The sequence below is a fragment of the Sander vitreus genome, chromosome 7 (assembly GCF_031162955.1).
Source record: "Sander vitreus isolate 19-12246 chromosome 7, sanVit1, whole genome shotgun sequence".
In the NCBI taxonomy this organism is placed as follows: Eukaryota; Metazoa; Chordata; class Actinopteri; order Perciformes; family Percidae; genus Sander; species Sander vitreus.
Window position 1 is genome coordinate 1,737,774 of NC_135861.1, and position 14,466 is coordinate 1,752,239.

A 14,466-nucleotide genomic window follows, 5' to 3' on the forward strand; every position below is an offset into this window, starting at 1 on the left:
TTTATAAAACTGTGTAGGATCCTTACTAAAAGTGTGCGTATGTATGTATAATGTCATCTCTGCGTTGTGTATTAATTGAAGACTTCACGCTTGCTTCTCAATCTGGTCGGATTCATTCTGGTGAACAAAGAATTATATCCTGGTCAGCCACGTAGGACACAGCGCATTTAAGACAAAAAATAATAATTTATTATATGTAAACAGTAGGAAAACACTCTTTCCTACTTTGTGCTGCAACTGCTGCACAGCATTTTCCCCTTGGGGATAAATAAAGCTCTATCTTATCTTTTCTCATTTTGGCGCCATCAAGTGCTCTCAAACTGTTATTACGGAGTTATTTCTACACATTTGACATGTTGCAAAGCTGTCTGTCATCGCGAGGACTTCTTGTTTGTGTTCACACGGCTCTGTTTGGGTGAAGGAAGAAAGGGGACACAGAGGTAAAACGTGCGTTTGAAGGACAGGTAGAGACTAGAGATGGTCCGATACCATTTTTTACTTTCCCGATACCGATTCTGATACCTGAACTTGGGTATCGGCCGATACAGAGTACCGAACCGATACCAGTGTGTCATATAAAAAAATAAAAATATATTTTATTATGTTTTAACAACTGTATACTACTATCCCTGTATGGATGATATGATGTAAAACAGCTGTATACTACTATCCCTGTATAGATGATATGATGTATAACAGCTGTATACTACTATCCCTGTATGGATGATATGATGTATAACAGCTGTATACTACTATCCCTGTATGGATGATATGATGTATAACAGCTGTATACTACTATCCCTGTATGGATGATATGATGTATAACAGCTGTATACTACTATCCCTGTATGGATGTGATATGATGTATAACAGCTGTATACTACTATCCCTGTATAGATGATATGATGTATAACAGCTGTATACTACTATCCCTGTATGGATGATATGATGTATAACAGCTGTATACTACTATCCCTGTATGGATGATATGATGTATAACAGCTGTATACTACTATCCCTGTATGGATGATATGATGTATAACAGCTGTATACTACTATCCCTGTATGGATGATATGATGTATAACAGCTGTATACTACTATCCCTGTATGGATGATATGATGTATAACAGCTGTATACTACTATCCCTGTATGGATGATATGATGTATAACAGCTGTATACTACTATCCCTGTATGGATGATATGATGTATAACAGCTGTATGCTACTATCCCTGTATGGATGATATGATGTATAACAGCTGTATACTACTATCCCTGTATGGATGATATGATGTATAACAGCTGTATACTACTATCCCTGTATAGATGATATGATGTATAACAGCTGTATACTACTATCCCTGTATGGATGATATGATGTATAACAGCTGTATACTACTATCCCTGTATGGATGATATGATGTATAACAGCTGTATACTACTATCCCTGTATGGATGATATGATGTATAACAGCTGTATACTACTATCCCTGTATGGATGATATGATGTATAACAGCTGTATACTACTATCCCTGTATGGATGATATGATGTATAACAACTGTATACTACTATCCCTGTATGGATGATATGATGTAAAACAGCTGTATACTACTATCCCTGTATAGATGATATGATGTATAACAGCTGTATACTACTATCCCTGTATGGATGATATGATGTATAACAGCTGTATACTACTATCCCTGTATGGATGATATGATGTATAACAGCTGTATACTACTATCCCTGTATGGATGATATGATGTATAACAGCTGTATACTACTATCCCTGTATGGATGATATGATGTATAACAGCTGTATACTACTATCCCTGTATGGATGATATGATGTATAACAGCTGTATACTACTATCCCTGTATGGATGTGATATGATTTCTATCTTTGTTGTCAGTCTGGCTCAGGTTAAACTCTTTGTGAAACATGAACGCCCCAGAACTTTCTGTTATTCTGCAGTTTGACAGTCAGTTATAACGGAAAAAGAACATAAATAAACTACTTAAACGTATTTTTTCTTTAGGGCTTTATTACGCGGTATCGGATCAGTGCATAAACTCCAGTACTTCCTGATACCAGCGTTTTAGGCAGTATCGGAGCAGATACCGATACTGGTATCGGCTCATCTCTAGTAGAGACACAAAAGCAGATTAGAAAAAAACTCTTGGGAGTTATAACTTCTGAGATTTATTTACAACAATTTATACAGAGAGATATAAAAGGTGTGGTGACAGAATAACCACCTGGACAGACTGATGATCAGTAGATGATAAAACCAGAGTTGAAAAGGTAAAACATGAGACTTAATAAGCTCGTTAAACGGGGTACAGAAGACTTAATGAGTAGAGATGTCACAATTCTCCAAATCCACGATCCGATTCAAGTCTTGATTTAAACTTTCTTTTCAGCAGTGACGGCAATGGCACAAATAAAGCCACTAGATGGCAGAAGGCTTCTTTACAACAACAGTTCCTCAGAGTTTAAGATGCACAGCTAAATGCACCGTGAGTTTAACAAGGTGCACATGAACGCATCATGGAGTCCCGTCGGAGCCCACATGCTTTACCTTCGTTGTTTGTTTCCATAACTGTCTCACGGGGAAGGCTGAATGTTACCACACGGTGGCTTCAGGGAAGTTCTGTTGTTTCTTCGTCATCTCTGACTCCGGCAGTGGCCACGGAGTCTGGAAAAGAGCAGTTTCAGGCTACCGCTAAGCTAACGTTACCACGTGTCTTTAGCTGCAGGCTACCGCTAACATAACGTTACCCCTGTGTCTTTGGCTGCATGCTACCAGCCGGTAAGTTAATGTTACCCCTGTGTCTTTAGCTGCATGCTACCAGCCGGTAAGTTAACGTTACCCCTGTGTCTTTAGCTGCATGCTACCAGCCGGTAAGTTAACGTTACCCCTGTGTCTTTAGCTGCATGTTATCGATCGGTAAGCTACGCTGTGTCTGTTTTTTTCTTCGGACGTGCACAGGTAGGCAAGGCTGGAGAGAGCGAGAGAGAGAAAATACTGGGGTGATCGCCGACATTGCTTTTGATTTCGATCGAGAGCTCATTTTGAAAGATTTTTGATTTCGAGATCGCTCTCTCTCCGAAAATGACCTGTGATTGGCCAAAGTCTCCCGTCACAGGACAGTTTATCTAAAGACTAAAAACAGAGCCAAGAGGAGGTGTAGAAGTCTAGTTTTCTCTCAGAACACTTCAATTACAATATGCTGAAAGGTAATTATTGAATTAAATTATTGCGGAACAACTGCAAAAACAAACTGCCTACCACGGCTTTAACGAGCTTGTTAAGGCGGGAATAGATGACTAAACTAACTCAAGCGGCGAATCAGAATTCAGATGGCCCCTGCTCAGACTGGCCTGTGATTGGTTGGTAAAGGGTTATAGCATGTCAGCACCAGTTCATCACATCTGCTCCCTGTTTCCATCGAAACCATCGTGTCCAACAGCCAATCGGCTGTCTCTCTGCTCTCACTCTGATTGTTTGGAGTTGAAAATCTTGGCAAGCAGCGAGACATTTGATTGGCTCTTCTGCTGTATGAGGCGGGCCTTGCTCAGGTGCTTCTGGGTAACGGAGTCTCTCTTCTTCTTCTTCTTCGTCTGGATCTCCTCCTCTGTCTGACGCTGCGTGAAGTCCCACGTCCGCTCGTCCACCTGACGACCACAAATAAAGTTTAAGAACAAACACGAGACAAATAGAAAGTTTAACGACAAACACGAGACCGTGTCAGAGACGCCCCCAACTCAGTAACTTCCTGTCTGTGTGTCCCGTGGGTTTGTCCGCCGCCACGTCTCTTTAGGAGACTAGTGGGACGTCCTGAGTGTGTTGATCCCAACGGGAGAAGTGAACGTGAACACAGATTATGAGCGATGCTCTCGCCCCGTAGTCACCAAAGTAAATATTGGAGCCATTCTTCAACAAGCCACATATCTCCAGAACATTCTGACACTCAAACGTTATGTTTCAGACGGACACATCAGGAGAAAATGAACCTAGATTGAGACCTGTTTCTGTCTCAGGAACAAACTCTCGCGAGATCTGGCGACACAGAGAAGCTAACGTCAGCTAAAGGCCCTGACACACCAACCCGATAATCGGCCGTCGGACAGTCTGGCGAGGTCGGTGACTCGAGTCTGTTCAAGGTGTTCCGTGCCGTCGTCCGTCGACACTTAGCGGAAATTACAGGCGGGATGAGCCTGACGAACGCCTCTCAAAATCTGACGAAAATCTTTCAAACTGACTGACTGACTTTGTTGATCTGAAATGAAGACAGATTCAGCAACTGCACGGCCTGTTTCTCTCTTAAAATGTTTTCAGAAACACGTTTCGGTGAACTATCTTCGTAAAATACGAGATTGTATTCCGAACGGCCGCCATTATTGTTCGCGTTTGAAATCCGGGAGCAGACAGACCCACGTGTCGCGTTCGTCATTTCCGGTTAGAATTTTTTGGGCGACAATACAGATGAGCGCCACCTGCTGTTAAGGAGACGTATTACGTCTCGCGCATGTACAGAACGTACGATCATGTCGGCGTCTCTTCGGTGCGTTCCGAGGCACCTTTTGGACCTCGGGGAGCCGACTGATCAGTCCGACGGTCGGCCGTCAGGTCGGTGGGTCAGAGCCTTAACTGTCACCAATGCCCTAATAAGACTAATCTCCGTGATGATAAATATGTATTTTAGCTGTGTGAATATCTAACTTAAGCAAAAGAAAATAATAAATTATACAAATATAACTTTTCATCCACCCACATGACGTTCACTACACGTTTAAACCGGGACACGTCCGTTTAGGAGACAGGAAGTGAGGACCGTTTCACACTGTTGGTGCAGCGGGTAATGCTCTCTCTTTGGCTATGGAGGACCTTTGACCGTGTGTAGTTCATAGTTCACCTGTTGTCCGTCTTTCTGTCTCTTCCTCCTCACGTTGTCCATGTGAGTGCTCTTATCCACGTTGTTCAGGTAGAAGTTAGTTTCTCTCTTGGCCTGAGACACTTCGGTCCTGAGTCTCTGCTGCAGGACCGTCTGCTCGTAGGCCAATCGCTCGCTCAGGTGAGTCCACTGGAACCTGTGCAGGTACTACAGACAGACAGGCAGAGAGACAGACAGGTAGAGAGACAGGCAGACAGAAAGGCAGGTAAAGAGACAGACAGAGAGACAGACAGGTAGAGACACACACAGACAGGCAGGCAGGCAGGCAGGCAGAGAGACAGACAAGTAGAGAGACACACAGACAGGCAAGCAGGCAGGTAGAGAGACAGACAGACAGGCAGGCAGAGAGACAGACAGGTAGAGAGACACACAGACAGGCAAGCAGGCAGGCAGAGAGACAGACAGACAGGCAGGCAGAGAGACAGACAGGTAGAGAGACACACAGACAGGTAGAGAGACAGACAGGCAGGCAGGCAGAGAGACAGACAGGTAGAGAGACACAGACAGGTAGAGAGACAGACAGGCAGGCAGGCAGAGAGACAGACAGACAGGTAGAGAGACACAGACAGGCAGACAGGTAGAGAGACAGACAGGTAGAGAGACATACAGACAGAGGCAGGCAGAGAGACAGACAGACAAGCAGGGAGACAGACAGGTAGAGAGACAGACAGACAGACAGACAGACAGACAGACAGGTGAGCCCCAGGACAGTTTGTTCTGGTTCTGGCATGTTGCTGTCACTTCACAATGATCCACAATTATCTTTATTGTTCCTATAATTGCTGCATCATGCCAACTGCTATAATTATTATGAAATCATATTTCTGTCTCTGTGTCTCTCAGGTGTCTGTGTCTCTGTGTCTCTGTGTCTCTGTGTCTCTGTGTCTCTGTGTCTCTCAGGTGTCTGTGTCTCTCAGGTGTCTGAGCATGGAAAAGGGTAGCGCACGGCTAGTTCACCGGTGTCAGCTTCCTTTGACTTCCTTTACTCTTTAGTTTGACACTATTAAACTGACTGAAAACATCACAAGATCATTTATATTTGTATTTAAACAGCAGAGCATAGACACAGTTCTGTTACACTCGATGCTTCTTAAAGGACAATTCCGGCACAAAATGAACCTAGGGGTTAATAATACTAGGGGTTAATAACGGATGTGTACCCACTCTGTCGCTCTCTGGGACATGTTTTCATGCTACTCGAATGTGTTTGTAGCTTGAAACAAGCTAGCGCGGACCGCTGATTAGCTTACAACGCTAGTATTCGGGGCACAGGGAAAGTAAAAATGCTATTAATACCACTAAAAAGGCTCAAAATATCACCAAACTTCAACGGTAGCATAATGAGGGTCCCTACATGTTAACCGAAGCATTGAGAACTTTGTAAGTGTACAGACAGTTTATTAAAAAGATAGTTTAGAAAGACAGTAGCGTTCTCGTATACAGGCGGCCGCCGTCTTGGGAGCTACTGTCTTTATAATAGGTTTGTTTTGCGCCAGAATTTTCCTTTAACTAAACTCCGCCTGTTCTCAGCTCTGGTCGTGTCTGCCCCTCCCTCTGATGACATCATGAGGATGTAGTTATGACTGTGATGTCAGAGTGTCCCTGTGATGTCAGCCGTTACCTTGATGGACCAGAGGTCGGAGGAGAAGCGCTGGCGTTTCCGGGTTCCCATCGACGTGTTGTTCAGAGACGCCGCCACTCTCTTCGCCACTCGTTTATCTCTGAACTCCACCCATCCTTCGGTGAAGTCACACCTCCTCAACCCGGACTTCTTCTTCCTCCGCCTCACCAGGCCGTCTGAGGAGATGAGGAGACGAGAGAGGAAAACACACGGACAATAAAAAAAATCATAAGCTGTGTTGGAACTAGAGGGTGACACGGGAATCAGTTGTCGCTCCCATCCAACGAAAATACTCCCGTCACGTGACTGCCCCCCCAAAAAAATCCTGTACTGCAAAATCCCGAGAGAAATACTCCTGAATCCCGTCCCGCTCCCTATGTTGTCTAAGGTTATCAGACTGTGTGTGTGTGTGTGTGTGTGTGTCTGTGTGTGTGTGTGTGTGTCTATGTCTATGTGTGTGTGTGTCTATGTCTGTGTCTATGTCTGTGTGTGTGTCTGTGTCTATGTCTGTCTATGTCTGTATGTGTGTGTGTCTGTCTGTGTGTGTGTGTGTGTGTGTGTGTGTGTCTGTATCTATGTCTGTCTATGTCTGTATGTGTGTGTGTCTGTCTGTGTGTGTGTGTCTGTCTGTGTGTGTGTGTCTGTATCTATGTCTGTCTTTGTCTGTGTGTGTGTGTGTGTGTGTGTCTATGTCTGTCTATGTCTGTGTGTGTGTGTGTGTGTGTGTGTGTCTATGTCTGTCTATGTCTGTGTGTGTGTGTGTGTGTGTGTGTGTGTCTGTGTGTGTGTGTGTGTGTGTGTCTGTCTATGTCTGTGTGTGTGTGTGTCTGTGTCTATGTCTGTGTGTGTGTGTGTGTGTCTGTGTCTATGTCTGTGTGTGTGTGTGTGTGTGTGTGTGTGTCTGTGTGTGTGTGTGTGTGTGTGTGTGTGTGTGTGTGTGTGTGTGTGTGTGTGTGTGTGTGCAGCACTGCAGAGCAGCTGTCTCTCACTGCTGGGGGGGTTAGGGTTAGGTAGTGTCCCAGGTCACGGTATTCCCAATCAACAAACGTATTGGGAGTTGTAAGTGGTTCTCTTTTCTAAAACCAAATGCCTCACAATCTTTGGGCGCAATCACCGCATTGCAGCGTCATTTTTTTTATTTAATCTCCAGCTCCGTCCCGCTCCCGTTAGTTTCTACGCTCTATCCGTCCCGAACACGTTACTGACCTGCGAGTGCCCTGCGAGAGTCCCGAAAAATTGTCACCCTCTAGTTGGAAACACTATACAGTGTGTTCGCCGCTTTGTAGTGGTCAATTACTCACCTGTTAATTTCATTCACTATACAGTCCACTATCAAATACCCACAATGCAAAGCTAATTTGAGAGAACATAAGGGCCACGTTCAGCCCCGACAAAACGTAGCAACACATTTAAAAAAAAAAGAAAACTGAAACAGGGGTGCGTTGAGCACCCTGTTGTGTGCACAAGCGCGCTGCCTTTTTATTACCACGAGTTTACAGAAACGTCTCAGCTGATTGGCTATCGCCTGGGACACAGCCAATCAAACCAGCTATTAGGCTAACTGAAAGTACCCCATGCCAATCTCTAGGTATGGTGAAGGGTATGTGATGATGGGGGTGGTATGTTGAAGGGTATGTGATGATGGGGGGGTATGGTGAAGGGTATGTGATGATGAGGGGGTATGGTGAAGGGGTATGTGATGATGGGGGTATGGTGAAGGGTATGTGATGATGGGGGTATGGTGAAGGGGATGTGATGATGGGGGGGTATGGTGAAGGGTATGTGATGATGTGGGGGTATGGTGAAGGGGATGTGATGATGAGAGTATGGTGAAGGGTATGTGATGATGGGGGGGTATGGTGAAGGGTATGTGATGATGGTGAAGGGTATGTAATGATGGGGGGGTATGGTGAAGGGGATGTGATGATGGGGGGGTATGGTGAAGGGTATGTAATGATGGGGGGGTATGGTGAAGGGGATGTGATGATGGGGGGTATGGTGAAGGGTATGTGATGATGGGGGGTATGGTGAAGGGTATGTGATGATGTGGGGGGTATGGTGAAGGGTATGTGATGATGGGGGGGTATGGTGAAGGGGATGTGATGATGGGGGGGTATGGTGAAGGGTATGTGATGATGGGGGGGGTATGGTGAAGGATGTGATGATGGGGGTATGGTGAAGGGTATGTGATGATGGGGGGGGTATGGTGAAGGGGTATGTGATGATGGGGGTATGGTGAAGGGTATGTGATGATGGTGAAGGGTATGTAATGATGGGGGGTATGGGTGAAGGGATGTGATGATGGGGGGTATGGTGAAGGGGATGTGATGATGGGGGGGGTATGGTGAAGGGGATGTGATGATGGGGGGGGTATGGTGAAGGGTATGTGATGATGGGGGGTATGGTGAAGGGTATGTGATGATGTGGGGGTATGGTGAAGGGTATGTGATGATGGGGGCATGGTGAAGGGGATGTGATGATGGGGGGGTATGGTGAAGGGTATGTGATGATGGGGGGGTATGGTGAAGGGGATGTGATGATGGGGGTATGGTGAAGGGTATGTGATGATGGGGGCATGGTGAAGGGTATGTGATGATGGGGGGTATGGTGAAGGGATGTGATGATGGGGGTATGGTGAAGGGTATGTGATGATGGGGGGGTATGGGTGAAGGGGATGTGATGATGGGGGGTATGGTGAAGGGTATGTGATGATGGGGAGTATGGTGAAGGGTATGTGATGATGGGGGGTATGGTGAAGGGTATGTGATGATGGGGGGGGTATGGTGAAGGGTATGTGATGATGAGGGACAGTGAGGGATGTGATGATGGGGGGACCAGGGACTTTATCAGGATCATAGTATCCTGGATCTATGAAATAACTGGCCTTTCAAAATAAAAGTCTGCCTGCCTCTATGGGAATCTAACATAGGGGTGGACTGACTTATGCCCCCTGTATTTTAAGGAAGAACATTTATTTATTTATGATACATTATTCATCCACAAAGATACTTGGTGTCCTTAAAGGTTGGATTTTTCCTCATTTTTTAATTAAGGCATTAAGATCAATTTCCTAAAGATGGTTTTTTTCCTCTTTTTAGTAACTTTAGCGTGAGTTCATAAACTAACAAGCCACTGTATGAATGTGCTGTAGTTGTGTGTGTATGTCTGTGTCTCTGTGTGTGTGTGTGTGTGTGTGTGTGTGTCTGTGTGTATTTGTGTGTGTGTGTGTGTGTGTGTGTGTGTGTGTGTGTGTGTGTGTGTGTGTGTGTCTGTGTGTGTGTGTGTGTGTGTGTCTCTGTGTGTGTCTCTGAGTGTGTGTGTCTCTGTGTGTGTGTGTGTGTGTGTCTGTGTGTATTTGTGTGTGTGTGTGTGCGTGCGTGTGTGTGTGTGTGTCTCTGTGTGTGTGTGTGTCTCTGTGTGCGTGTGTGTGTCTGTGTGTCTCTGTGTGTGTGTGTGCGTGCGTGTGTGTGTGTGTGTGTGCGTGCGTGCGTGTCTCTGTGTGTCTCTGTGTGTCTCTGTGTGTGTGTGTGTCTCTCTGAGTGTGTGTGTCTCTGTGTGTGTATATACTGTATATGTGTATTCATGTGTGTATTATCTGTGTATCTGTAGATGAAGTACCTTCAGGCTGCAGGAAGATGCGTCCGATCTCTCCGTACGCTGACAGCAGGTTCCTCAGGTGTTTGGGCCGGAACCTCGGGGGAATGTGACCCAGGTAGAGGATACCTGGAATACACTTCCTGTCTGCACAGGAAGCCACTCCAACGCCTTTCCGTTTGGTCTTCTTCTCCTTCATCACTGCAGCATCTTGGTCACCATCACCATCTTCTTCCTCATCATCATCACCATCACCACCATCTTCTTCCTCATCATCATCACCATCACCACCATCTTCTTCCTCATCATCATCACCACCATCTTCTTCCTCATCATCATCACCATCACCACCATCTTCTTCCTCATCATCATCACCACCATCTTCTTCCTTATCATCATCATCACCTCTCTCCGCAGCAGATCCCTCTTCTTCTTCCTCCTTCTTTTCTTCACCTCCCTCTTCCTCTATCACAGCTGTAATCTTCCCCTCCTCTTCCTCTCTTCCCTCCATTTCTCTAAAAGTCACAAAGACAAAAACATATCAGGGTTTTCTCCTGCAGAGAGGAATGTTTGGTGCCGACATCTCAGCTGTGTGTTTAATGGTCTGATCATCTCAGCTGGACTTGTAGCTGTTATATTGTTGGCTAGTTTACTTTAGAATAAAACATCAGATTTATTAACTACATGTGTTCTGTGTGCAGTAATCTAAATGTGTAAAGTAACTAGTAACTAAAGTAACTAGTAACTAAAGCTGTAACAGATGAATGTAGTGGAGGAACTAAAGTAACTAGTAACTAAAGCTGGAACAGATGAATGTAGTGGAGTAACTAAAGTAACTAGTAACTAAAGTAACTAGTAACTAAAGCTGGAACAGATGAATGTAGTGGAGGAACTAAAGTAACTAGTAACTAGTAATTAAAGCTGTAACAGATGAATGTAGTGGAGTAACTAAAGTAACTAGTAACTAAAGCTGTAACAGATGAATGTAGCGGAGTAACTAAAGTAACTAGTAACTAAAGCTGGAACAGATGAATGTAGCGGAGTAACTAAAGTAACTAGTAACTAAAGCTGGAACAGATGAATGTAGCGGAGTAACTAAAGTAACTAGTAACTAAAGCTGGAACAGATGAATGTAGTGGAGGAACTAAAGTAACTAGTAACTAAAGCTGGAACAGATGGATGTAGTGGAGGAACTAAAGTAACTAGTAACTAAAGCTGGAACAGATGAATGTAGTGGAGTAACTAAAGTAACTAGTAACTTGTAACTAAAGCTGGAACAGATGGATGTAGTGGAGGAACTAAAGTAACTAGTAACTAAAGTAACTAGTAACTAAAGCTGGAACAGATGAATGTAGTGGAGTAAAAAGTACACTATTTCTCTCTGAAATGTAGCGGAGTAGAAGTAGAAAGTGGCTCAAGTAAAGTACAAGTACCTCAACATTTGGACCGAAGTACAGTACTGGAGTAAATGTACTTAGTTACATTCCACCGCTGTGAATGAGTGAGTGACGTCAGCCTGACTTTACTGATATGTTCAATATGTATTTATTATCGATAACCACGTCACTACGTGTACATAAAGTATACAAACTGTCCTGTTAATCCCGATAACGTGATAATTAATGAGTAAACAGCTGAGAGCATTCACAGCATCAGCTGTTTGTTGTTTATGGAGCCGACTCACTTCCGGATTCTCTTCCTTTCACATTAAAACGTTCGAACGTAACAAACGTTCCTGTGTTTACGTGTTTTTATGAATGAATATAAATCTCACCTTCAGTTTGATTTTAGGATCTTTATCAACACACAGCGCTGCTCGCTCTCACGTGCGGAACCTCTGTCGCGTCTTAATGACGACACCGGAGCGTCAAGTGAACGAAAGTCAGCGGATTTACAACTTCCGGTTGTGCCTTCAAAATAAGACTTTTTTTATTTACAGTTTTTTACAATCACTTTGGCACTAATTTCAGAATCTTGACGTCATTTTTCAAAACTCTAGACACAAAACTCACAACCAATGATCAAAATGCACATTTTTCAATTGCTTGGATACAATACACATAAACCTGAGATCAGCTGTTCATTTAACAAAGATCAGCTGTTCAATATGACACAACTTAACATCAAAGTACTACTACTTCAAAAGGCAATCCACACATTACATTTCAGATGATTGTCTATTCATTTCATTACAATGATCTAACTATCAATCAATACAACTACTCAAAATGATGAGTAACTGTTGCAGTACTCTTAATGCATAGTCGTATGGAAACAGACAATATTCCACGTTTAGATCATGAACGTTTCAAGATAACGAGCTTCATTGTAGCGTGGAGCATAAACCAATTAGATTACAGTATCTGGATGTAATATTTCATCATCATTCTTTACTGTAATGTACTACTGTTTACCAGACACTGTTTCTATGCTCCCATGTACTACCTTTACTGTAATGTACTACTGTTTACCAGACACTGTTTCTATGGTCCCATGTACTACCTTTACTGTAATGTACTACTGTTTATCAGACACTGTTTCTATGCTCCCATGTACTACCTTTACTGTAATGTACTACTGTTTATCAGACACTGTTTCTATGCTCCCATGTACTACCTTTACTGTGAATGTACTACTGTTTACCAGACACTGTTTCTATGCTCCCATATACTACCTTTACTGTAATGTACTACTGTTTACCAGACACTGTTTCTATGGTCCCATGTACTACCTTTACTGTAATGTACTACTGTTTATCAGACACTGTTTCTATGCTCCCATGTACTACCTTTACTGTAATGTACTACTGTTTATCAGACACTGTTTCTATGCTCCCATGTACTACCTTTACTGTAATGTACTACTGTTTATCAGACACTGTTTCTATGCTCCCATATACCACCTTTACTGTAATGTACTACTGTTTATCAGACACTGTTTATATGCTCCCATATACCACCTTTACTGTAATGTACTAATGTTTACTGTATCAGACACTGTTTCTATGCTCCCATGTACCACCTTTACTGTAATGTACTAATGTTTACTGTATCAGACACTGTGTCTATGCTCCCATGTACCACCTTTTCAGACTATTTACAGTATTGACAGTACTGCACTGTATGCATGCAGGCCCTGGAATTGCTTGTCCAATTCTGCCAACTCGTCACTGATGATTTAGATATATAATTTATATATACTTTACATATAAAGTACTGTATATATACTGTATATATATATATATATATATATATATATATTACAGGGGGGCGCATTTATTCAAATACGCTGCACTTTCGCCGCATAAATTGCCGATTTCCAAGCAAAATACGCGGGGCTTGCATGATGTCATAATCCCCACATTTTCGTTGCAAAAAAGTCCCGTATATCTTAGCAGAAAGTTGAAAAATGTTGCGTTTACGTCAAACAAGAGCAGCCATTTTCCCCTGTTGCCATGGGAACGTTATGAAGTGATGTAATTACGCGACGTGAACGTCATCTAAAAGCTGCAAACCCCTCGATGAAGCCACGATGACGCCACAGTTTCTGCAAGTTCCCGCCATTTCATCGCAGAAAATTGCATAAATATCCCGCATATTCCATCACATATTTTAAGAAAACGTGACGCATAATTAAGGATTTTAGCCCAAAACAATCACAAAAAAACTCTTTTCTGGTCAGAGATATATTTTGTTATATGTTAAAGCTACATGGTGTAAGAATTTCTCCCATCTAGCGGTGAAATTGTATATGACAACCAACTGAATATTACTTTCTAGCCCCTCCCATTCTGATCGCGTTTTAAGTCCTATAGTGGCCGAACCCAAAATGATCTTTTAGTATCTCCATCGTTTACACGCAGCTGTTCTAGCCGCTCCAATATTAACTTTGGTCTTGTTGCTTTGCCTGTTGCGTTGTCGTTTTAATTCTCTTTCTCGCTTCCCTGGCGAGTAATCTCCCCCTGGCATTCGTCACGGTGCCAATAGGTGTAAGAGGGCGAAAGGCAGAGGTATGTCCCTCTTTGGTTAATGTATTATAAAGATGGAGGTATGTCCCTCTTTGGTTAATGTATTATAAAGATGGAGGTATGTCCCTCTTTGGTTAATGTATTATAAAGATGGAGGTATGTCCCTCTTTGGTTAATGTATTATAAAGATGGAGGTATGTCTCTCTTTGGTTAATGTATTATAAAGATGGAGGTATGTCCCTCTTTGGTTAATGTATTATAAAGATGGAGGTATGTCCCTCTTTGGTTAATGTATTATAAAGATGGAGGTATGTCCCTCTTT

At 43.3% G+C, this 14,466-nt stretch overlaps 1 protein-coding gene across 1 annotated transcript; it reads right to left on the reverse strand.

The window, feature by feature from the left end:
* Nucleotides 1-2,181: 2,181 nt before the first annotated feature.
* On the reverse strand, nt 2,182-12,042 carry abt1 (activator of basal transcription 1). Its single transcript, XM_078254139.1, has 5 exons — nt 11,952-12,042; nt 10,202-10,692; nt 6,584-6,759; nt 4,924-5,109; nt 2,182-3,682 (listed from the first exon to the last, which is right to left on the reverse strand). The coding sequence occupies exons 2-5, from the start codon at nt 10,686-10,688 to the stop codon at nt 3,500-3,502; spliced, it is 1,032 nt and encodes a 343-aa protein (XP_078110265.1). The 5' UTR covers nt 10,689-10,692; nt 11,952-12,042; the 3' UTR covers nt 2,182-3,499.
* Between the last annotated feature and the right edge of the window lie 2,424 nt (nt 12,043-14,466).

Coding starts and splice junctions, on each gene's coding strand:
- abt1 (XM_078254139.1), bottom strand. CDS start 10,688: ATGGAGGGAAGAGAGGAAGAGGAGGGGAAGATTACAGCTGTGATAGAG. Junction 6,760..10,201: donor CATCTTCCTGCAGCCTGAAG/GTACTTCATCTA, acceptor TCATCTCCTCAG/ACGGCCTGGTGAGGCGGAGG. Junction 5,110..6,583: donor CCGACCTCTGGTCCATCAAG/GTAACGGCTGAC, acceptor GTCTGTCTGTAG/TACCTGCACAGGTTCCAGTG.